Source organism: Glycine soja, chromosome 2 (assembly GCF_004193775.1).
Source record: "Glycine soja cultivar W05 chromosome 2, ASM419377v2, whole genome shotgun sequence".
In the NCBI taxonomy this organism is placed as follows: domain Eukaryota; kingdom Viridiplantae; phylum Streptophyta; class Magnoliopsida; order Fabales; family Fabaceae; genus Glycine; species Glycine soja.
The window spans coordinates 6,895,421-6,920,458 of NC_041003.1; the positions used below are offsets into that span (position 1 = coordinate 6,895,421).

Here is a 25,038-nt window from a genome sequence, read left to right on the forward strand (position 1 = left end):
AAATAAGATTTTAATTATAAACTAATTTAAAATGTAAAATAAGTTATATTTAACTAAAAATTTACTATATATTTTGTCAACTTATCAAAACTGAATGAAATTACTTGGTTTTACAAATGTACATCGCTAAGCCATGTGGTGGTTTAACCGCACCAATGTTGAATATTTATGATATATCAACCAAATTTAATGCATCGAAGCTTCTTGGATAAGAACAACAAATGTGTGTTATCTCAGTTTGGGAAGACACCCAAAAACTTACGTCCTCAATAACACATTTTTTCTTCCCTGCTTACATCATTGATCATATATTGTGTGTCTATTAAATTAGTCGCCCCTCCGGGCCACAGATGAAAAAATAAATAAAATTCTTGACCGTACCGAAAATTATCATTAAAATCAGCATGATAAATTAATGTTATGATTTGACTATCTGAATCGAAGGTCATTTTCAACTTTTTTTTCCTTCTAAATTTCCTAATTATAGTAACTTAACCGTTAAGAATTCAACATAAACCCAATTACAATGGTATTTCATAATTTGTTTTTATCAAAATGCTAGTTATTAATTATTATTTTTTTGTTAGAAAAAAATTAAACCAACAATTTTTTTCTTTTTTCCTTTTTCTTTTACCATGCACCACATCAATCTTATAATTTTTATTTCATGATTTCGTGGACCATATGTCTTAATAGTTAGTAGTATATTAATATTAGTCAATTAAAGAGTGTAATTCAATTAATTGAGTAATAAATGTGACTTGTTCTAGTATAACGTGTGAGATGACTTATTCATAGGCCTTGAATGTGAATCACTGACAAACTTGAAACTCAAGCATAGCCATGAGATAATTCAAGCATAGAACTAATCTAGTAACCACTTAATGGAACCCCTGACATGTGAGTTATGAGGATTCAACAATGATTTAGATTCTCTACTTTTTAGTGTAAGGACTAATTAAGGAGTATTATGGCACAGGTTTCAAGGGGTGTATTAGACTTAACTCTAAGTTTTGTTTTTATTTGAAGTAATGGCGAGCTTCCTATATAAATCCAAGTTCCCCTTCTTCACAATCCCTTAAGTCTGTTCAAGGGAGAAAAAGTGGTCGAATAGCTTATTCCAAAGGAGGGTGCAACTAGTGTTTCCTAAGGGAGCGACAAACAAGAGATCGATTATGTAGGACAAATACAAACAACTTCTTCTTACAACTCCTACGGTTTCCTATGCCATTTTTTCTTCCCTACCCCCTACCCGCTCTCAGTCTCTCTGTCTCCTTTTGTAATTAAAATGAAAATCCTTTTTTTAGTCTTATGGTTGCAGAGAGGATGAAGGATCTGGTTAAATTTGCAATATGCCGTTTAAGAAGTTATAAAAGGCCTTTTCTTTGAGGAGTAGATGCATGGTTTGGCCATGACAAGGAAAATAATAGAAATAATGAGTTTGTGGTGAGAGTCTGAGAGAAGAAAGTGTTGCAATGATTCAAGTTTAGAATTTTTGGGCCTTAAGTGTTAGAATGGATTCCAAACGTCATTAATTAAATTGATTTGTGTGAAATAAAAATCCTCCCTATGATGTCTCTAGCTATTCAGCCAGACTTAGTGTGAGAGCATAATTCAAAATTTGGCCAAATTGATGCAAAGGCAAAATAGTTGAATGCATGGTGTTTAGGATGGGTGTATCACAATAGGAAATAAAAGATAATATTTGTAAATTTATAAAGATTAAATGTGTAATTTTTTACTGAAACTAAAATAAAAAAATCTTTAAAAGATTAAAATAAAAAATCCCCATTTGACTAAACTCTAAAGTATGCATAATACTAATAACTTTTAAATTGTTGCTTCTTTTTCTTTTCCCTTTTCTTCTGAGATATTTTTTACCCTACGTCAATATAAAAGGTCACTTTCATAAAATGACAACTCGTGTTTGGATTCCATGGGATTTCGTAGTCTAACTTCGTTGTTATGTGTCAGACACTGAGTGAAATAACTTCCTTCTCTCACATAACTACCACTTCAATCCCATTAAATTATACTAGTACTTTCTCAATCTTTCTTTTCTTTTTTTCATTTTTCTTCTTAATTGTCTAATTTTCCATTGGAGTTGAAGCTGCGGCAATGGCACAATTGGTGTGAAGTGAAGGGTGAGCAAGGTGATTGTGATTCTTTGCTGTTTCAATTTCCTCTTCACAATTTTGAGCTGTGAAGCTTTTCTGGGCACTTCCACTACTCTTGTTTTGGGTTTTCTCAGCTATAGCTTTGAAGCTTGAGATTGTTCTTGAGCTCAACGTGAATTGTGGGTTGATACTTCAACTGGGTCCAGTTAGGGTTCCAAAAAGGTTTGAACTTTATGCTTACCAAACTTTCTTTATCCTTAAATGACTGGTGGGTCGTGCAGTGCTAGCTGTCCAAGTATGGTCTTTTCAAAAGCTTTCAATTATTAGGTGATTATTTGGTCTTCTTCGGCCCACTTCCCATGTGTTTATGAAGAATTAAAAAGGAGAAAATGGTTCAAGTTCTTTTGAGCTTAGCAGGGTTTGATTGCTATTTTTTTTTTATGTGGTGAGTTTGAGTGTGTTCAGAGGGTGCTACAGATTTGGATTTGGGGGGGAGGGGGTGTTGTTTGTTGTGTATGAGTTTGGCCTAATTAAAGAGTTACTGAGAATTTGAAATTACAGATTCTGGGATGGTCAGTAATGGGATTGAATATTTGTCTAACTTCCATGGAATCATTAGAAGGTTTTGATTGCAAACGAAAGAAAGATCTTAGTCAAATGAGCAATGATGAGTTGGTGACACTTGACAACATATCCCAAGACGAGCTTGAATCAACTTCATCTGAGAAGGAAGAGAATTGGAGGGAAAATTTGGAGCAGAAATCATCAGAGGTTAATTCTACAGCTGGAGTAGGTTAGTGCTCATTATATCTTCGGCAAAGATTCTATTATTACTCCTATTAGGCAGTTGATGACTGTGAAATAGACATTAGAATTGTTGTAAAGTAGGTAAATAAAAGTGTTTTTAGTCCGTGTCAGCCTCTTAGGTTGTTTTCAGTTGAACTAATTTTTTTGCCTAGGTATGGTTGGCAAACTTTATAATTTTAAGGTAGATTCTGATGTCACAATGCAAAAGTTTTTCTGGCTTTGTACATTTTAAGGCATTTTACCCGTATTGTACTGTTTAATGTGTAAATTTCAGAGACTACTTTGGCAGTAGGAGAGCTGTAATAGTATTTGTGGATTTGTCCATGACAAGGGAAAAAAATGAAGAGTTGAAAATGGAGGAGTGTGTGAAAGTGAGGGGCGCGCATGAAGAGAAACATAGATTGAGAAAGTGGAGAAGGGGAAAGGATTCAAAAAGAGGTCTATAGGATTAATGCCAAAGTTTGGAAATTGCTTCATGAATTAAAATCCCCTAGTCAAATGCCTTTATGCATTTATCATTGTTTTGTTGGGTCTAGGACTCCAATTGCTTATGTAAAATGCCTTATCCAAAGCGGAACTTTTAGTTCTATAAAGTATCCAATTTACTTTGTTTGACTTCCATAAATTTAAATGCCACATTTTGATTAACTTATTTTCAACCTCAAAAGCTTTATTTCCTTTAAAAAGAATTGTGGTTTTTGATATATCTTAATTTCATTGACTGATTCATGTAGCTGACCCTCCTAGTGGAATAAGACTTGATTATTGTTGTGCATGTCTTCCTCCTATCTTGGTTATATGCTGTGTTGGTTGTATTTGTATATGCTGTTGGCCTTGTGACTATTGTTTCTTGGTTCTTATGAAATATTAATTTATTTTATAATGTTGAAATTTGCTCTTGAAGGTTTGGACCATTTCATCCTAGAGCCTACTGGAACAGAGAGGAACCTGCTTGTTGCTGACCATGAGATTATATTTTCTAGATCAATGATGGAGAAATGTGATTCTCCAAGGCAAGACTTAATATTGGACAGGCTGTCAGAGTGTGAAAAGGTAGACCCGCATGTTATATCTTATGGTGGTTTTTTACTATGTGCTTGGGCATTTCATTCAAATTAGTGTAATGCTCATATATTAATGGTTGTTTGTATGTTCTGTTTAATATTGTTTCAAAGATACAATTCGGGGCAATTGCTATTCTTACATTTTATTGTCTCTATTAAATTCAATACATATTATAATTCACAATTAAAAAATTAATATGGCAATTTGCAATTTCAATCTCAATTTTTTTTCCTCTTTTTATTGGGGAAGATGCTGTCTCTCCATTGGCATAGTATCCAAATATTTGAAATTTAGTTAAATATTATCTCTTCATATTAATACCTAATAGCTTCTCATCTGTAAATGTATAATGTGTTCATTTTGTTCTCCTTTCCTGCCAAATCAAAGCAGTGAGTTTGTATATGTCTGAAAGCCTTTATGTTACATGCCTATGTAGCTTTCTTCTTGACATTTCTGTGCTTGTGATTTATGCATTAGATTTGCCAAATTCTTCTGATTTTGTCACAACACTTTTATGTTGTTTCTCAGCAAAAGCTGTTTAACCTAGTGAAGATACAAAGTGACGGGACTGTTAAAGTTGATCTAGAAAAAGATGCACCTCTTGCATCAGAATTGTTGAAGTTCCAATCTTTTGAAGAGTCAACAATGAGTGGAACTATTATTTCTGAATCAAAAAAATCAGCTCCCTGGTTACAAATTGTCATACTTGTGGTTGGAACTAGAGGCGATGTACAACCTTTCCTGGCCATTGCAAAAAAACTTCAGGCATGTTTGAACATTTCCATCCAATTTATCCTGGTGCGCATGAGAGCAGAAATGCCAAATAACTATGATTTTTGTTATTGCTTATTGTATTTAGATTAGAACAAATGTTTCTGATATCTTGACATTACATTTGCTGTGAGTGAGTAAACTCTTTCTACTAAATAGAATCTTCTGTGCTAGATGGATATATTTTGACTTTTGAGTTTGAGGTCATTATTTTTTCCCCATTCAATAATTAAATCCGTTGCCACCAATGCTGGTTATCCATAAGCTAGCTTTTTTCTATTCCATTCTTTAACATGATCAGGGTTACCTTTTGTTTCTACTGTATGGACTACAAGAAATAAAAAATATGTAAACTGAAAATGAATAAAATTGCTGACATGTATGCTACTTTAATATGGGCCTAAATGAGAACATGGGATATCAATCTCCAGGGAACCATGCCATTTTTAGGTTTCCTATTCTTTGCTGTGAATCCATCATGCGCGGGTTCAATTCCTGATGTCTGCCCATTAATATATATTTATTAATATATGTTTATTTTTCTAAACTTAGATTTCGTGGTATCTCTTTGCTTTATGATATGGGTGGATAGAATACAATGTGACTGAAGTTCATATCCCTTTCATATTCACATTGTTTGATGCTACTTGTATATTCTCCTAATTTCTGTCATGAGATTTGTACTACTGATATTTTTTGAGAGTGCAAAATCATGATTTCCCAGCTACTGTTAATGAATTGGCTTAAATACAATTTTGATTCCCCTATTTTTAAAAATATGAAATTTTGGTCCCTCTATTTTAAAATAGAGACATTTAGTCCTCCTATTTTTTAAATTCTGCAATTTTAGTCTCCCTATTTTAAAATAAAGACATATTGTCCTCCAATTTTGTAAAATCCGCAATTTTGGTCATTCCATCAAATTCAAAAAGCGTTGATTGGTAAAAAATTAACTTGGTGTGATTCAAATTTAGTGATGTGACACGAGATAATTTATTTAATCTACGTCATAGTCAATGTTAAATTGTTAATCTTTTAATAGTCAATGCTTTCAGTTTGAGGGAAGGACCAAGCAGATTTTACAAAATTAAGAGACTAAATGTCTCTGTTTCAAAATAGGGGACTAAAATCACGAATTTTAAAAAATAAGAGGAGTAAATGTATCTATTTTAACATAGAGAATCAAAATTGTAGATTTTGAAAAATAGAGGGACCAAAATTGCATTTAAGCCTAATGAATTCTATTTCAAAACAATTAGCTTTCCTGAATTCACACTTTCTGCAGGAGTATGGACATTGTGTTAGGCTGGCAACTCATGCTGATTTTGACACATTTGTAAAGTCTGCTGGTGTCAATTTCTATCCGTTGGGTGGCGATCCTCGAGCTTTGGCAGAATGTAAGAGGTTCCTTTTTAATACTGCCATTAATATCTAATATTTCTTATTTCAATCTATACTTTGTTCTTAACATGCCTAGACTTTCTTTTTTAAATCCTTAATAATCTTTGGTTCACCTGTTCAATTTGGTATTTAGAAAGCATGCTAGAATGCACTGATATCTTCTTGGTTCATAAATAAATTCTCAAGAATTAAGGATTCTTTTCAATCTCGTATTTTGGTAAAATATATACTTTAGCTTTTTTGTTCTGGCCTAGAACTGCATATGGACCGAAAACAGATTCGCGGAGCAAGGATTTCTATTACTAGTCAGGCATCTTAACTAATTGCTTTGTAATTATTGAAGTCTTATAGTCTCATCTCATGTACTCTAAATACAATTAATCCTTGTAGTGAGTGAATTCTTTAGTGTCTAGTTGTAGTGAAATTATGAAAAAAATATTTATTTCTTTCTCCATAAATGCCTAATAGCTAATGATTTACAAGATCATGGAAACCCTGTTTAACAAGCTAGTGCTCACAGTGAGTGATATTTCTGGCTTTGACACTCTTGGCATTAGCCCAGTCACATTATTTTGAAGCATGCTAAATGAAATAATCCTGTGCTCATTTAGATTAACTGCAAAAAAGAAAACTATTTTAATAATCAATTGTATCTATAATTGATTATTATTTTAATCAATTATATCAAGTAAGTTTCATATTTGGATATGTGAGGTCAACAGTGATTTTAAGATCATCTGTTTTGCTTGAATTGTCTAAAAGAATCACTTTCTCATACTAAAATTACTATGAAGTTGTTTGTAATTGACTAGTTGGTATTTAAAATAACTAATTATTGGGGATAAAATGGGAATGCAAAAGTTACTGAGAAAATAATTTGATCGCTTTTAATCATAATTCATAAGCTTCAAACTTTTGCTTATGATGTAAAAGCTGTTTCTTTTGCTAAAATAATCAAAGACTATATTCTAAAATTGATCCCATTGCCAACTACCAAATGCATATGAACATTACAATTATCAGAGCTTTTTTTTATTTATTTAAAAAGCTTTTCCTCAAGAAATTCGATCACTGCCTAACATAACACACTACATGTGTCTGTCTTATTCTTATGCCTCTTCTTTCTGCTCAATGTATATATTTACAGAATGTTAAATATAAAACCAATAATGAGCCTTTGTTTGAGAGCTTAAATTTTTGGGATATTTTGTTCTTAATATAGGATGAGAGCCTGTATGGCTAAATTGTCAATTTTGTATCTGTGTTGCTTCCATTTTTCCGATAAAAACTTGAATTTCAGCATGTGATAGAGTGGATATGCATTGTTCATGTTTTAAGCCCAAAGGTCTTTCACATGAAGGGTCTTCTTAGATACAAATCAATCATAAGCCTTCACATTATAGTTTAAGCTTTTAGGAGAATTGGCCCTTGCCATATGCTAATTGAGTTATTTCTGTAATAGATATGGCGAGGAATAAAGGTATAATCCCATCTGGTCCAACTGAAATATCTATCCAAAGAAAGCAGCTGAAGGCTATTATTGATTCTCTTCTTCCAGCATGCATATCACCTGATTTGGAAACTGGTGTTCCGTTTAGAGCTCAGGCTATTATTTCCAATCCTACTGCATGTGGTGAGTGGTTAGAACTTATAAGAATATTGCATTGTGTATTTCTTCACTTCATGTCTTGATTACTATTCGTTTATCTTTTGATTTAATTGCTATTATTATTTTAGTGTGACTTGATAATGGTATTACTTGCTTTGCAAGTACGATGTTTGATGGTTCCACCATTTGACTTGGCTCTATGTTTGATAATGTTATTTTATTGTTATCTTTTTCTAATATCCTTCACTTATGCATTGTACTCCAATTTATATTAGCATAAAATGTTTAGTGTGGACCCTGTGCTTCATAAGGAAAAAAAGAGACTTGGACTCTTGGAGCCTTAAAAATGACTGCTAAGACTAAATTCTGGAATTGAGGGGCATTCATTTCAAAAGCATGAAGAATGATGCTAATTTTTTCTAAATGTCATTTGTCAAATACTCAAATTCATCAGAGTTATTGAATAGCATTCCTTTTTTTCCCCATAGAAAAATATTCTTTTCATTTTACAAGAGCATGCTTGTTTGTTTATTTCACAACTCTCTTTTGTGAATTGGTCTGTTGCAGGATTTTTGGAATAAAATATATAGCACTAATGTTATGTTATGTCTTTCAGGACATACACACGTTGCTGAAGCTCTTGGGGTGCCCCTTCACATCTTCTTCACAATGCCTTGGACGTGAGTTTAAATTCTTTATAACCTTTGAGTAGAAATTTTAACCTTAGGTCACTTTAAATATGGAATTAATATAGGTTTCGTAAAAAGATTTAAGAGTACTTTCTGACTTTTTACTTTAAATATTAAAATTTAAAACAGTACAGGTTTCTTGTAAGAACTAAAAGCAGGAGTAATGGTGTTTCCAACATTCAGATAAATGCAACAGTTTCCTATCAAATAATTACCCATTATCCAATTGTCAAGGAAAGTGCATTATCTTTCAAGGACCGCAACACAAAGTGGATCCCTTGAGCTTTGCTTTGATAAAAAAGTGACTATCCTCTCAATCTTTAATTTTGCAAATTATCGAGGGTCAGGGCATTATTAACATACCTGCAGTTTTGAAAGTTTAAAGGGAGGGGCAGTGGATTATGGGAGCAATAGGATTGAACCTCTCAAGTTGCATCCTTTTCATAAACTGCCTCCAATTTTATAACTAGTTGAGGGTTTAATTTTGATATAAAATGTAAAGCTATTTTACTCTGTCATCTAATCATGTATTCAAACATTATTAGAAAAAGGTTGACTTTTAAACACTTTTAATGACATGGCAATCCATATCTGGATGCTAAAAAACTCACATCAATAGTGGCTGAAAATTAAATCCTAAATTAGAATATGGTTTATTAAATCGGATGCCTTTTAGTTTTTTCTACTTCACAATTCAAATCAACAATTGATTATTTTAATGTGATTCTGTTGGTTAGAAGTTTCAACTTTTTACTTCTAACTTTTAAATCATCTGATTCAGAAGAGAAAATATGTTTAATTGTATCTTCAAGATAAAAACCCATAGGATAAACCCAAAGTTTAAAACATGATCTAGTAAGTTAATGCTGTATGTCTTTTTAAAATTATGTCCTCTTTTTATAGTTATTTCTAAATTTTTTAAGAGGTAGCTTGTTACATTTATTTTTTTTCAATAGGCAGGCCAACATATGAGTTCTCACACCCTTTGGCACGTGTTCCTCAAAGTGCTGGTTATTGGGTATGTCCTTTGGTGAAACTATTTTCTTCTATCTGTATTTCATTAGTTTTGTGAATTTATATCCTTGCTGAATCCAGCTCTCATATATAATTGTGGATCTACTGATTTGGTGGGGGATACGAGGAATTATCAATGACTTCAGGAAAAGAAAATTGAAGCTTGCTCCTATTGCATACTTCAGTATGTACAGTGGATCAATATCTCATTTACCAACTGGCTATATGTGGAGTCCTCATGTTGTTCCAAAACCAAGTGGTATGGACAAGGATGTAATCCAGTAGCATAACCTTTTGACTTTGTCCTTTAGTGTTCTTTAAATGAATAATTTTTTTGTCATTAAAGTTATTGAAGTATTAGATAAATTCATTAGTTGCTACAATCAAGAGTAGCCTCAGTCCCAGAGTAAATTTGACTTGGGAGGAATTGCTTTGCAATAGATAATTTGAACTGTGGATTTATAAAGTTATCTGTTGTAACTAAATAATTGGATAAATTTTTTCGTATTATTATATAAAGTTTTATCAAGGAGCTGAGGACAATCTAACTACTATGCTTCAAATTAGATTCCACTAAAGTCTAGATCGAATTATGATATTGAGTGCTGTACATAATTTCTGTTGATAATATTACTATTTTTACATAATACCTGTATTGAAATGCTTAGTAGATGTGTTTTACTTTCTGTCTTAAGTGTGTTTCCAGCACTAATGGCATTTAAAAAATTTGCAGACTGGGGCCCTTTAGTTGATGTTGTTGGTTATTGTTTCTTGAACCTTGGATCAAAGTATCAACCACAAGAAGATTTTGTTCGATGGATTCAAAAAGGACCAAAACCTTTATATTTTGGGTTTGGGAGCATGGTATGATAATTTCACCTAAAGTGATTCATTTTATATGGTAAATTTTTTTTATTTTTTATTTTTTATGTTTTGGATATTAAGAACATTACTACTGCTCATAGGATTTTAATACTTGCTACTTTCTTGGGAGGTTAAATCTTTCTTAAAAGAAAATAAAGCAATGGACAGGATTTGCATGAAAAAATTATAGGTTATGTTTGCCTTCAAGACCTTGCGCTAAAATTGCAACTAGCATCTCTGTCCATTGCATGTATATTGTAGTAGTTTATTTTCTCTTTACCATCTTAAGAGCTGCTAAAAAATGGAATCTAGGTAAAATTATCCAAAATTCTTGAAATTCATGACCTGTCAAATTTGAACATGATGTGTGTACTATCGGATGACTTGGCATATTAATATGAACCTCTTTGCATTTATGCAATAGAATCAATCTAGTTATTTATCTTGTCACAAATAATAGTTTCAGGTATACACTAAAGCTAGAAAACTCGACATCTTTTACCTATAAACTTATACCATTATCAAATTTTAAGAATGGAATTTTGGAGTTCTCTAATGAAAATATTGTGTTTCACTTTTTTTAGCCTCTTGATGATCCTAAAAGAACTACTGATGTTATAGTGGAGGCACTAAAGGATACGGGACAACGGGGAATTATTGACAGGGGCTGGGGAAATCTAGGGAACTGTAAGTATTTTTTTCCCTTTATTCCAAATAATCATTGTTTGTAAATATCCATCTGAAGTTTGTTGTTGGTTTGGTGTTTCGTCATTTGCCTGTATGTTGTGACTTGTGAATGACTGTAATATAATGTTTAATACTAGGATAGGGTTTTCTCTTCTTTCTCCATTTACTTTCCTTTTATTTGTTAATTGTGGTTCTTCAATGTTTTTGTGAATTAGTATATATGAATATACCAAAGTAATTTGAAGTACATGGTTATCCGATTGATTTTCTCATTCTGATGTGTTGGACTCTTGTATTATTTTGAAGTAAAAAGTTCTCCTTTTAAGGATGACCTATTGACCTTTAACATAACATTTAGTGATTATACAACTTTATAAGTATTTTTTACTTTATAGAAAGGCTAAAGCATACAGCCATTTCCAAAGTAACTTAGAGATTGAGCATTTAGGAACTTATTGATATACCACAGCAACGGCTCTTTTTTTTTTTATTAGTTTCCATATCTTGTGTACATCCAAGACTTACCAGCCAATTTTTCCTTATCGTTACCACTTACCAGGTTGTAAACTTTTTTTCTTTATTATCATCCCCTTTTTGCTGTTAATGATAAATAACTAAAGTGGACAAAAACAATTTTGTTGAATTTTCTACTCTGATATTCTTAATGAGAATTGATAAAGGTGTCCATAACATATAACGATACATTATTTTTAGATAATTGTTAGTTTCACTTGCATTATGTTTTCCATTACTCAGTGGCAGAAGTTCCTGACAATGTTTTCGTGCTAGAGGAATGCCCTCATGACTGGCTGTTTCCCCAATGTTCTGCCTTGGTGAGTTCTAATTTATATTTTCTTGTGGGTTATTTTGAAGAGAAAAAAAAGAAGAAAATGCTTTAGAGCGTCCTAGAGGGATTTCTTTGATTTATACTTTAGTCCCTCGGCTATAATTCTTGCTCTATAGTGAACCCCATTTAGGTGTCAACAGTTCTTCCCACAGAAAGTTAAGAGAAAGAAGGGAAAGGGAGGTTGGTGTGGAATATGCACTTACGTATTTTGGCACAAAAATGCAGGTGCATCATGGTGGTGCTGGAACAACGGCTACAGGACTAAAGGCTGGGGTAATGTTCAGTTTAATAGTGTCATAAGAAACGTTTTTATTTCCATTAATCCAAGGATCTGTATTAATGTCTCAGGATTTTCTTTTAATTGCACACGACTAGTCATTATAAAAAAAAAAAAAAAATTTAGTATTTACTTTCTTTTTCTCATTCTTCTTTTTTTCTTAATCTCAAAACCATAACTTGCAGTGTCCAACAACCATTGTTCCATTCTTTGGAGATCAGTTCTTTTGGGGAGATAGAATAAATCAGAAAGGGCTAGGACCAGCTCCAATTCCAATATCTCAGCTCAGTCTTGAGAATTTATCAAATTCCATTAAATTCATGCTCCAGCCAGAGGTAATTTCCAATTCTATGCAATATGCATCCCTCCTAATCCCAAAACATGTGAATAGGCTTTGAATTTAAATATGAAAAAATTCATTGACAAATGAAATGCACTCCTTGCCCCTTTGATGTGCTTGTTCAATTAATATCCTTCCTCTTATATACTATTGAAACTTCATGACAATTTAGGTGCCCAAGTGAATTGATGGTGACATATACACTATGATCCTATTTGGTTAAACTTTTCAATAAATACTTACAGAAGAAGAAAATACAAAGGTAAAATGAAATAAGTTTCTCCAATAAATTAAAATTAGCTTATGCATAAGTTAGTTTGTAAAAGTTCTCCTATGTAGCTTCTCCAAAAAGCTAACTTATGTATAAGCTAATTTTAGCTCATGGAAAAAGCTTAATTCATTTTACTTTCTTATTTTCTTCTCCAATATATACTTATTGAGAAGTTTATCCAAATAGAATCTACATCTATACCTTATTTGTGCAGAAACTTGTGTGTTTCATATTTTGTAGAATGTAATAGCATATATCAAAATTCCTCAAGATTTGAGAATGAATTGAAGCAAGCTAGAAAGGCATTTATTCGCGAAACTTATCTAACTTAAGTTGGGAATCATGAACAATAAAATAAAGGACATGCAATGTAAAATTTATAGTTATCATTTTCACTTTTCACCACTGGCTTCGGATATTTATAACTATGATATTGTACTTGTGCTTTACAAAGTTTTAGTAGTAATGAGATACAAAATCTTCAGGTAAAATCACGGGCAATGGAAGTGGCAAAGTTGATCGAGAATGAAGATGGTGTTACTGCTGCAGTTGATTCATTTCACCGTCATCTACCTCCTGAACTACCACTACCAATTCCATCTGCAGTGGTGGATGACCATGCAAATCCTTTGCAGTGGTTTTTTCTCCAACTAGCAAAGTTTTGCACTTTACCTTGTGGGGGTGTATAGTTTTTTTTTTTTTTTGCTTTGAGTAAATTCTTTTTTTTCTTTTATTGATTGCATAATTATAGTTTATAGAGCTTTCCATTTTTTGGTAATGGTAGCAGTGTTAAGCTTAATATTCCATTCATTTCAGTCAAAGTCTCTTTTGTGAGGGTTTGATTAATAGTAAATTAGTAATATTGAAGTTTCTCTTGTCATTTCTCGTTGTATGAGATCTCATAGATCATAGATATCTATGTTAGAGTGATTATAAGAGGGATTCTATTTGCACCTGACTCAACAAACTAGACTCTATATATATATATATATATATATGTGTGTGTGTGATTTTATCATTTTGAAAATTAAATTTTGGAACCATATGAAATTAATTTTAGTCACTATAAAAACTTAATATATTTTTATTTTTATTTTATTTTTACATTTATTAAAAGTGTTATTATTTTAGTCTTTCTAAAATTAAAAACAAAATTTCTATTAAAATCATATTAAAATTTTACTGGGATAAAACCAAACTTTAAGATATTCAGATGAAATCATTTATATTTTACCCTTCTTTATAGAATTATAGTATAGTAGTAGTAGAGTTGCGCTCAGTTGATGAAGACTATTCGTTTTTTTTTTTCTCTTTTTCTCAAAACACGTTAGTCGTGCTATGTAACATCGCTTTCGAATGTGGTTTGGCATCACCCCACCCCAAGTGTGATTTTAAAAATGAATGAAAATTTAATTAAAAAAACAGAACACAGAACAACATATCCAATTAAAAAATGTCCGTATCCACGGATTTTATTTTAGTGCCCCTAATAAATATTGCCTTACCAATTTTATGTTATGACATTCATTTCCCTCACCGCAAAGCCTGCTATCTGCCATGCCGAATTGCCAACAGGACAAAAAAACAATATTATCAATACATTCTCAAATGATTTTTTTTAAAAAAATCATTGTTTATAATATTAGATAATTTTTAGAATAAATACATTAATTTATTTCCAATAATGATAGATAATATTGATTTAATTTAGTCCCAAAATAATTACCTGTATATAATTTTTTTATAAAAGTATTTAGCTTTTTGATAAATCATAGTTGTTTAATGTGAAATTAAGTAACATCGGAAATTAAATTTTTGATGGAATCAACAAATTTAAGAGCTAAATTATCAAGAAATTAACAAATTGAATGATTAATTTGACAAAAAAAACTAATTTATCATGAAATTGGCATGTTCAAAGGGTTATGGTATGTAGCAAAACCATTAAGGAATTGGATACAAAAGTCTTTATGAGAAGAAACTGCTAATAAAGGCAAATGTAGTGTTTGATTGGTGTCATTTTATAATATTAAATTCAAACCTTTCATTGTTACCCGATCTATTCCATATCTTTTCTCCTCTTTGTCCTCAATTCAGTCTCTCTCAAATCTTATACATTTTTCTTTCCCAACCACATCTCCTCTCTTTGTTTATTACGGATTTTCTAAAAGGGTTGCTTTCCTCTTTCAACCTTTTCTTTCTTAAGCAAAACACTATTAATTAATTAAAGTTAACAATCCAATTATCATCTCCCCATAATAGAAGAGAGAAGAATGATAGAAGCATGGCAAGGCGTAACGTCAAGCAGTGGTGGGTACACGAGCAGCAATGCTGAAGAAATTATTTTTTTTATTAGGAAAAAAAATAATTTAGAAAGAAGGATCAATTAAATAGATATTGTTCTCAAGAAGTTCCAAATTCCAAAGTCTTCTTATGCACCTTTTACAAGGGACTAGAAGTTCAAGATACATCTACTTGATCTCATGATTGAAAACAAGACTGAAGCTGTAAAACAAGATCAACCATACATATTAAAAAAAGTCAAATTAATCTGGCTCTAATAATAGAAATAAAATCTAAGATGGCTCTAAGAGATGATATTGCAATAAGGACTGAGCTAGTTATAGAAATGATGTAAGGATATTAGTTCATAAACTATAACACACGGGTGTTATTGGAGCTAAGTGGGCCTACATAAACAAGTTAGACTAAAAAGATAAGGTATTAGAAATAAACCTTCGGTCTCATCATTCTCTTAGCCAATTAATACAACTTTGACATGAAGAAAATTTCTTACACCCTTCACCATAAATGGCAAAAGGCCTAGATCAATACTTTTTTTTTCTACTCAAGCAACTTTTGACTGCAATATATGCTTTTGGTGTACAAGATTAATGTAACAAAAAGTTGAAAGAAATTAAATTTCTTTACCATTGTGAGAATTTAATAAGATGTGCAATTAGTAATATATCCTTGTCATCAACTTTCTTATTAGCAACTCACATTTTTGTGTTACAATTACACCTTGATTATTTTCTTACTCTTGATCTAATTTTTAAATCTTTTGAGACTTTGCATTACAATTACAACCCGAGTAATAGAATGTGCATGAGTATAGGCTTTTGGAGTCTAAATTTCCCTTATTTTGTATAAGCTTGGTTAAATCTTTAAAGATATGTTATTTGAAATGGTTGACAGTGCAGAAGAGGTCTCATTGTGTCAACATGAAAATTTTGAAGGGTTGCAGTCTTTTCTTAAGCCTCCAGATGACATATAATAAAATTAAGCACTTTTTACTCCTCTTTCTTCAGTAGCTGCACTACAAATAATCAACCAAAGTTAAAAAATAGTTTATTAAATCACTCAAACTTGGATGTTGGAGAGCTGCAATTCCAATAAACACAATCTAGCAGCACACTTACAACTCAAGTAGAATTAGATGTTCATTACAACATTTAGAAGACAAATGGGATGACAGCCTTAACATGCTTAGGGAAATCTTCAAACTTAGAAAGATACCATTTCCTAGTTGAGTAACTCCTACCCACCAAGTACATAGTAGTGCCTACAGCGAAAGCGAATGAATATAATGTCTGAGAAATGAAGAAGATCCCATAAAACACAGTAATCTCAAAGAAGTAGTGGGGGCAAATCACAAGCTCAAAAAAGCCACCCTTTGGAATCTTGTACTCCTTTTCACCCTTTCCCCTCAATTTGGACAGAAGGTAATGGTGGTAGAAGTTGCCAATGATGCCAACTAGAAACAACACAATGCCAGGGTAGAACAGATTGATTGGTGGTTCTGGAAACCCTTTTGTTAGGTGTTGAGAATAGACCATAGTTACAGCTGAGAGGAAATAACTCAGAGTGATGGGGATTGCAGATTCAAGTGTCATGCCTCCACTATATTTGTGAATAAACAGAACCTACACATTAACAACATTCTTAATTGAGCTGAAATCCATTTAAAGAACAAGAATATGACACTAAGGGTTGTTTAGTGTTGAAAAATCAAGAATAGTGTCATCAGGCTATGATTGTGGACTGCATCAAATCACAACAACCGCAGCACAATTGTGACCGAAAACCATAATTTGAAATTCATTTGCATCATAATCCAGGCATACAAAGAAAACCATAACTGGTCTGCCACAACTCCAAGGTTTTTTTTAAATTGTGGTTACGGTTTCATCGTGATCTTTGATATTATGGAAAATTTCAGTCACTGGTGTAACTACAATTGTAGTCAACCCGAAAAACCTCGTGGTTGCGGCATACCAATTTTTATAGCCTTGCTAAATTCTATAAACCATCATCCTAAAAAAATATCAAGATAGATTTTAAATCTTTTTTGGTATAGACCAAATATATTTTTCACTGAAAGTCTGGAAACAATCTTCCTCGAACCAAGTAGAACTATTATAAAAGACAATTAGTTGCATATCCGGACTCAATCTTCACACCACTAATTAAACTAGCACAACTTTATGTCAATTGTTTCAGGTGACATGATCTTTAAAAATGACTGCAAACCTAAACTAAAAAATTACTATAAAAAAAGAACAATTTTGCACTAAAAATTCTCCTAATATTCATTTCATCACAACCCAATCTATAAGTCCACCCTAAAATATGGTGGATTGATTGGGAAAAAAGTCAAAGATAGGTAGAAAAAAAAGAAGAAAAAAATAGATTGAGAAAATGATATATGTGAAAAATGATATCATAAGAAAAGAAGAGAGTTATAGAAAGAAAACAGGATTATAATTAATAAACCTTAACTATTTCTTCCATATAATCTCTTTTTTTTTTTTTGCATGCTTGAAGTGTAACAAAGCAAGTGTTACTTACCTCAAAGACCCTCTTGAAGTAGTGCAGAGTAACAGCAGATTGAAGGATGGTGAATCTGAGCCCTTGATGAGGAAAGACCCAGAAGGATGCAAGGCCAGCAAGAAAAGCAGGAGTGTACAGCAAAAGCATGCCAGCTTTGCTAGACAACTTGACCTGCTTTTCTGCAGAGGGATTAGCATTCCAAAACTTTGAATAGTTCAAATGCTTCCCTCTAATTTCTGACAAGAAAGCATTAGCCAGTATCAGGAAGCTTGTCACAGTCAACCCCCAAACCACCAGAGAAGGTGGCGGGGGGAAAATGAAGCTGAACAACACAGACTTAATCACCATGGTGTTTGCTTGTTTTGTTACCCTCTGTTTAGGTCTGTTTCCATTCTCGGACCTAGAGCTAAATAAAAGGCATGATGATCATGCACTTGTATAATAACATATTCTGTTGAAATAATTGTAGTAGTGGGATCCACATCTACTGTGTTTGTTTCTGATTAATGGACACGTGAAGAAAGTCCAAGTAATGAGAGAGAGAAAGAAAAGAAAAATAAGATACGTGATAAGGGATTGATCATTGATGTTAAAGAAAGAGAATAATAATATTTTTTCTTGCAATTTGAAGGAAATAAATTTGGGAGAGATGATTACACATTACACTTTAATTTAAAACTTTAAAGTTTAGATTTAAATTTTATTATTTTTAACTAATGTAGAATTTTACTAGTAACACTGATTCTAAAAATAGATTAGTAAAAGATGCTGTTGCTTCCTCTGTTAGTATTTTAATACAAAATTGCCAGTGGATCCAAAATGCCAATGCATCCATGTCTATTTGCTTCATGGCTTTGCGATCACATTCCTCTTCCTTCACCTTCGATGTGTTCCTCAGCTTCAGAGGTTCAGACACACACATGGTTTTACTGGCTATCTCTACAAATCTCTTCATGACAGTGATCATGAAAAGATCTGATGGTTTTTTATAAAGTGTATCCTTCTGATCTGCAACACCAGAAGGGTAGTTATGGAGAAGCATTAGCTAAGCATGAGGAAAGGTTCAAGCATAACTTGGAGAAGTTGCTGAAATGTAGCAAACATGTCTAGTTATCATTTCAAAGATGGGTAACCCACTAGTTATGGCAACCGGGATCACCACGACTAAAATTTTTATTTAAAAACATCTCAGGAAAAACATTAGAAAATTCTTAAAAAAATCTTTGAAATCATAGATGAGTTCAGGGCATGTATGTGCCTGCTAAACGGTATCTTTAATTAATTGCACAACACCATTAATTTTATAAATATTTATTTTAGTCCAAAAAACATATTCTTGAGTCTCATTATAAAAAATTCATTTTCTTATACTCTATCAAAACTCAGCACAAACAAGAATTTAAACTAAAAAATGATTAGTTATCAAATCCTCACAAACGTCATAAATTATTGTTTATTTTAATAAAATATATATTTTTTAATTTTTATTTTTTAAATTTACTCTAACCTATAAATTTATGATAGCAAATGATTATTCTATAAACTCTTATTATTTGAAAACATTAAAGATAAAATGATATCGATTAATGTTATCAAACAATTGCATGAAATAAAAAAAAAGATTATTTTCTATCTAATATTGCAAATATTATGAATGATGTGAATTAATCAAAAGACAGATTTTTATTTTGCAACAAACTAAGGAAATATGATGGTTGCATCCTAGATTCTAACCCTATGATCCAGCATAAAATAAATGAAGTGATGCACAAAACATCTGATGACTTTTAGTTGTCTAGCGCGTGTGGAATTTAACACCTTAGACAATATAAAAGAAAGATACCCGTTAAGATGCTTGTTAATATACCTGTTAAGATATGGATGCAAGGCTTTTAGTTTAACTTCACTAAAACTTTCTTTTTGTTTTTGAAACAGAGATGGATATGAATACGAGTTTATTGAGAGGATTGTTAAGTCAGTCACCAGGAAGATTAATCCTGTTAGTTTACATGTTGCGGATTACCCAGTTGGACTAGGGTCACAGGTGCGATTAGTCTGGAAGCTTTTGGATGTTGGTTCTGATGAGGGTGTCCACATGATAGGGATCCATGGAAAGGGTGGGCTAGGAAAAACAACACTTGCCCTAGCAATTTATAACTTGATTGCTGACCAATTTGATGGTTCTTGTTTTCTTCATAACTTGAGAGAAAAATCAAACATCTGCAAAGCATCTTTCTTTAGAAAATACAAGAAAATTAAGTTAGCGAGTAAGAAGGAATTTCAATGATACAACCTAGGCTCCAGCAAAAGAATTCTCTTGATTTTAGATGATGTCAACAAGCGCAAGCAATTGCAGGAAATTGTTGGAAGACGTGAATGGTGGTGACTCAGGACAAACAACTACTAGCAACTCAAAAGGTTAAAAGAAGATATACAAGAATTCCTAATAATGAAATCCTAGAGATACTTAAACTCAGCTTTGATGCCTTGGGGGAAGAAGAGAAGAATGTTTTTCTTGATATTGCTTGTTGTTTGAAAGGATGTAAGATGACAGAGGTTCTGACTCTTTATGATGACTGCATAAAATATCATATTGGGGTGTTGGTTAAAAAATCTCTCATAAAGGTTAGGCATGATAAGATTTACTTGCACGACCTGATTCAGGACATTGGTAGAGAAATTGAACGACAGGAATCACCTCAAGAGCCAGGAAAGGGCAGGAGATTATGGTTACAAAAGATATAATTCAAGTTTTAAAAGACAACAAGGTAAGTAAGATTCGTGAATGTTTTTTTTTTTTTTTATCTTGATTCATCTATTTTGTCTTTCGTGTGTTTTTTTGAACTTTTCAAATTAATCAATACGAAACTCTGTCTCATTTGTATTTTGTCATATTAATCAATATCATGAATTGCATCTATGGAACTCCCCTTTTGTTTCTTTAACTTTGTAATGTGTGGTCACATCAAATGAACTTGCATCTCCTCTCAATTTTCTGATATGGTATCGGAGTTCTCTGATGGAGAGAGCAATGATGCCCCTGCCACAGAAGATGAGAAAGAGATGAAAGACATTCAAGAGAAACAGATCAAACAACACAAATTATTGAATGGCTTATCGAAGGCAAGTTTGAAGAGTACATTTTCCACATTTTGTAAATTATTGAATTAACTTTAAGATTATTCATTTGAGGCTTATTTCTTTGCAGAAGCTCGAGAATCTAACAGTTTTGAATTTTGACTATTGTGTGCTTCTGGTTGCGCCCCCACTCTCACCCCTTCCATGTGTAATTTCCTCTATTCTCGTATCCGACCTATATTACCTTTAGCACCAAAACTCAAAAATATTTGTAGTAGGAAGAAAAAAAAACAATTTATAGACTAAATGACCAAATTTATTTTATTCAAAATGATAATTTATTTTAAAAAATCACTTCAGTTTTTTTTTTTATTTAAAAAGTTTAAAACCATCATTCATCTTTTAAAAACATAAAGAATTAAATTAAAATTTTTAAAAGATAAGAAATTAAATTAAATATTTTAAAAATTATTGTTTCGGAAGGATTATTTTTCTTCTTCAATAAATTTCTAGTTTGTGACAAATGATTGATTAGGCTCTAGGTGCTAATTTACTTGGGAACTTTGAATAATGACTTGTTTAGGTAATTTTTCTATAAGTATAGAAGAAGAAAATAAGAATATATATATATATATATATATATATATATATATATATATATATATATATATATATATATATATATATATATATATATATATATTAACAATCAAGGCCATAACATTTAGACTAAAATATCAATAAATTTCATTATTTTATTAAGCTTAATTTAAAGATATTATAATTCCTTTTCATTTTCTTTGATAAGTACAAGTTTTCTTTGACAAATCCATATATGCGACCTCATGTTGATTTAACAAAGAAATCTTGAAGGCAAATTGAAAGAAACAACTACTGTTGCATGATTGATTTCAGTTTGTTGACGCAATTAACCACGTCCAGTCAAAGCATGTCTTGTAGCTTCTGCGTAAAATTGAAAATGGACGTGAAAATTGGCTAACAAACACGTTCTTAGTTGTTGCTTTTACATCAATTTTAATTTAACCGTGATTATCAGTTGAACATGGATCCGAGATGTGCAATCAAACATACACTATATATAGGTGTGTTTGAATAAGCATTCACACACATTACAATGCCCTCAAACGGGAAAATTACTCTTCAAATGGATTGAAATAAACAACCGTTTGAGGTGCTGAAACAAAAACCCAAACACACATATAATCCTGATTCTGTCCAGATTTGATACAATTTTTATAATCGTGATCGCACCCATGTGCAACAACAACGTCTTCAAATCAGAGACACAAAGCATTGTGTGTAAATCAGGACGGATAAAATAAATGTTTACTCTCACTAACGTCATGCAATTTTATATGCTATAGCCTATAACTGAATGCCTGAATCATATCGAGTGACAGATCCAAGACCCTAAGTCAGTGGGAACAAATTATAAAAAATAAAATCAATGGTTCAATTATATAAATATAGATGGAATAAAATATAAAAATATAAAATTTTATTTACAAATTTAATGAATTTTAAAAAAATGAGAAGGTGTAAGTGCACCCCCGGACTTAACGTAGGTCATATCCCTCCATTTCACACTACTAAGTGCCAACACTTTCTCACCTCTCAAAACTCACTTTCATCCCAAATTAGATATTTTAAAGAAAAAGAATATGGGGTAGAGAATATTCTTCAATGAAGATAGCCTATGGGGTAGAGTTCTTATTGCAAAATATGGAACTTCTTATAGAAGAGGGGAGGGTGAAAGACTTAGTAAAGTGTCAAAGTGGTGGAGAGACATTGGGAGCGTTTGTTGAAATGGAAGGTTGAGTGGAGGAGGAAAAGATTTGTGTGGGAAAATGAGTTGGAGGAAAGATTTTGTGATGATTTAAAGTTGGTGGTGATGAGGGAGCAGGAAATTGATAGGTGAATTTGGAGGAAAGATTATTGTATAAAAAGAAGATAATGTCATTGAACAACATTTTTCTTCTCCAAAATTGACCTTACATCAAACTAAATTCTTTCTTCTTCTAACTCATCTTTAGTGGTCCAATGCTATAATAGACACCTCTCTTCCACAAAGATTTAAATAGAATTAAGAATCATTATTTGTGTTAGATTTTTTTTATCATATTTCTGTTAGATTCAGTTTTAACTATCATACATGTACAAAATAGATTTATAATTTTTTTAGGTAAGAGCTTATATTCTATAAAAAAAGGTAAAAGCTTTTATTTATATATATATATATATATATATATATATATATATATATATATATATATATATATATATATATATATATATATAAAACAAACTATCTTAAATCATAACTTGATAATGATTCTTGATTGTCATTTTTTCTCCTATTTCTTTCTCAAAATCTGGCAGCATAAGAGGACAAACTATCTTATATAGAAGGATGAATTTGTCACAGTGTGATCGCTAGATCGCTCTAAATGATAACATAGAAGTATATTTGTCATATAATATTTTTTTTATTTTTCTTCTTCTTTCCACTTTGCTCACAAATGTGTACCTGACCGATGAAAATATAAAATTTAATTCTTGAAAGTGTAAAAAGTGCGATAAATATACCTGAACGTTAATAGTAGATTGTGATTAATTATTATAATTAAAAAAATTTATAATAATTACAACAAAATGATCGAATTAGTAATTTAATATTTTTTTAACTAAACTCATATCAAATAACAAATAAAAGTCGATCTCCATTTAAAATTCCGATTAGGTTGTTAACTGAAATTCAGATCATAGAATTAAGATTAAATAGGTGAAAGTAAACAAAATTAAATAAAAAATATAATAAATAATTATTTTTTTTATTTTCTTTATTAACGTTAAATTAATGATAAAAATTCGTAAATTCAATTGAATTTAAAAGAAATAAACTTGTAAATAATTTTTTATACTCTCATGCTTAATGAAATGTTAAAGTAAAAAAAAAAATACTTTTTGTGAAACATTATAATTAAATCAGATCCATGAATAATTTTTAGGTAAAATTGTAATTGTAATGACATTTTTAATTTGTAAAAAAAATCATCTCCTAGTTAAAGATGTTAAAATTGAGAAACTTCTAAAAATATTAAAAAATCCAATGAGAAAAAAGAAAGCTAATGACCCGATACATTTGTTGTAATGTTTACACGTTGATTAAATTTTATATTTTTATCTTTCAGTGACGTATTTGTTAGGAAATTACACAATTTCATCATGTTTCATGGATGCATTTTCATCTTTTCATACACTTTTTACTAGTTTATGATGTTAAAATTGAAAAACTTCTAAAAATATTTAAAAATCTAGTGAGAAAAAAGGAAGACGTCTTTTTTTGTTAGGTCATGTATTTGTATTCTTCATTTATTTATTTTTTTCATTTTCGTTTCCTTTTGTTTTTCTTCCTTCTTTGCATTTTAATTAATTATTTATTTATTCATGAACTTTATTTTAAATTCTAAAAAAAATTAATGTGATTTTTATTTAGTGATTTATCGGACATGTATTTATTTTTTTAATTTTATTTTTGTTTATTTTCTTAAAAACAGGTTATATAAATAAAAATTAAATATTTAGATACATTAAAATTATGTTTATTTTCACACATGTACATTAATTAAATTAAATGCATTAAAATTATGTTTATTTTCACACAATGTACATTAATTAAATTAAATGCATTAAAATTATGTTTATTTTCACACATGCACATTAATTAAATTAAATACATTAAAATTATGTTGATTTTCACGCTTATAATTAATAATTAATTATCTTTCAGATAAATTATAAATGTCTGCTTCATTTTGTTGATGAGAATTGACTTAGGATGGCATGATAGCTGGTTGTTTTGAGATTTATGTGATATGGAATTCCAGTTTCTCTGACAATATGACCTCAGTGATTTAAGCCTGCTAAACATCAGATTGGCTTATCTCTCTTAATAATTTAAGTGAAATTTATAATATGCTTTTCATGCCCAGAGATTGCTAAATTTCAACAAAAAATATTATTTATTAAACCATTTAGCTAATATTCATATCACAAACAACAAATTTATCTTATTTCTTGGTGAACTAAGAGATGCATATGCTTTGCTACGGTTGAATGTTAGCTACATAAAGTGAGAAGAGGCAAGCACGAGTTTTAATTCTGCATGTAGACATGAGTTTAATTCTGCTGGTATGGCAAAATCTCGCAGCAGTTTCTACACAGATTGAAGAAGTAGCCATTGCCTTTCGATTTGATAATTGTTACTTTGGGCAACAATTTAATAGTATGTAGATTCTGAAAGCAAGAGTGGAGCCTAAGGATCATACAATGAAAACATGACTAAAC

The 25,038-nt window shown here is 31.1% G+C and overlaps 2 protein-coding genes across 10 annotated transcripts; one reads left to right on the forward strand and one right to left on the reverse strand.

The window, feature by feature from the left end:
- The first annotated feature begins 1,919 nt into the window (after positions 1 to 1,919).
- On the forward strand, positions 1,920 to 13,717 carry LOC114384144 (sterol 3-beta-glucosyltransferase UGT80B1-like). 9 transcript variants are annotated; one of them, XM_028343818.1, is made up of 16 exons: positions 1,920 to 2,153; positions 2,252 to 2,339; positions 2,679 to 2,910; positions 3,829 to 3,977; positions 4,518 to 4,787; positions 6,046 to 6,157; positions 7,624 to 7,794; positions 8,387 to 8,450; positions 9,420 to 9,477; positions 9,555 to 9,732; positions 10,207 to 10,337; positions 10,922 to 11,024; positions 11,781 to 11,857; positions 12,097 to 12,144; positions 12,334 to 12,483; positions 13,245 to 13,717. In XM_028343818.1, exons 3-16 carry the CDS (start codon positions 2,697 to 2,699, stop codon positions 13,446 to 13,448), a joined length of 1,929 nt encoding a protein of 642 aa, XP_028199619.1. In that variant the 5' UTR covers positions 1,920 to 2,153; positions 2,252 to 2,339; positions 2,679 to 2,696; the 3' UTR covers positions 13,449 to 13,717. The 9 variants fall into 9 exon arrangements, with proteins under 9 accessions (XP_028199619.1, XP_028199629.1, XP_028199635.1 ...); XM_028343828.1 differs by having other exon boundaries at positions 2,737 to 2,910; XM_028343834.1 differs by having other exon boundaries at positions 1,920 to 2,910; positions 7,624 to 7,641; positions 7,720 to 7,794.
- Positions 13,718 to 16,085: 2,368 nt separating this feature from the next.
- Positions 16,086 to 18,017, reverse strand: LOC114384187 (steroid 5-alpha-reductase DET2-like). Its single transcript, XM_028343846.1, has 2 exons — positions 17,611 to 18,017; positions 16,086 to 16,685 (listed from the first exon to the last, which is right to left on the reverse strand). The coding sequence occupies exons 1-2, from the start codon at positions 17,938 to 17,940 to the stop codon at positions 16,215 to 16,217; spliced, it is 801 nt and encodes a 266-aa protein (XP_028199647.1). The 5' UTR covers positions 17,941 to 18,017; the 3' UTR covers positions 16,086 to 16,214.
- Between the last annotated feature and the right edge of the window lie 7,021 nt (positions 18,018 to 25,038).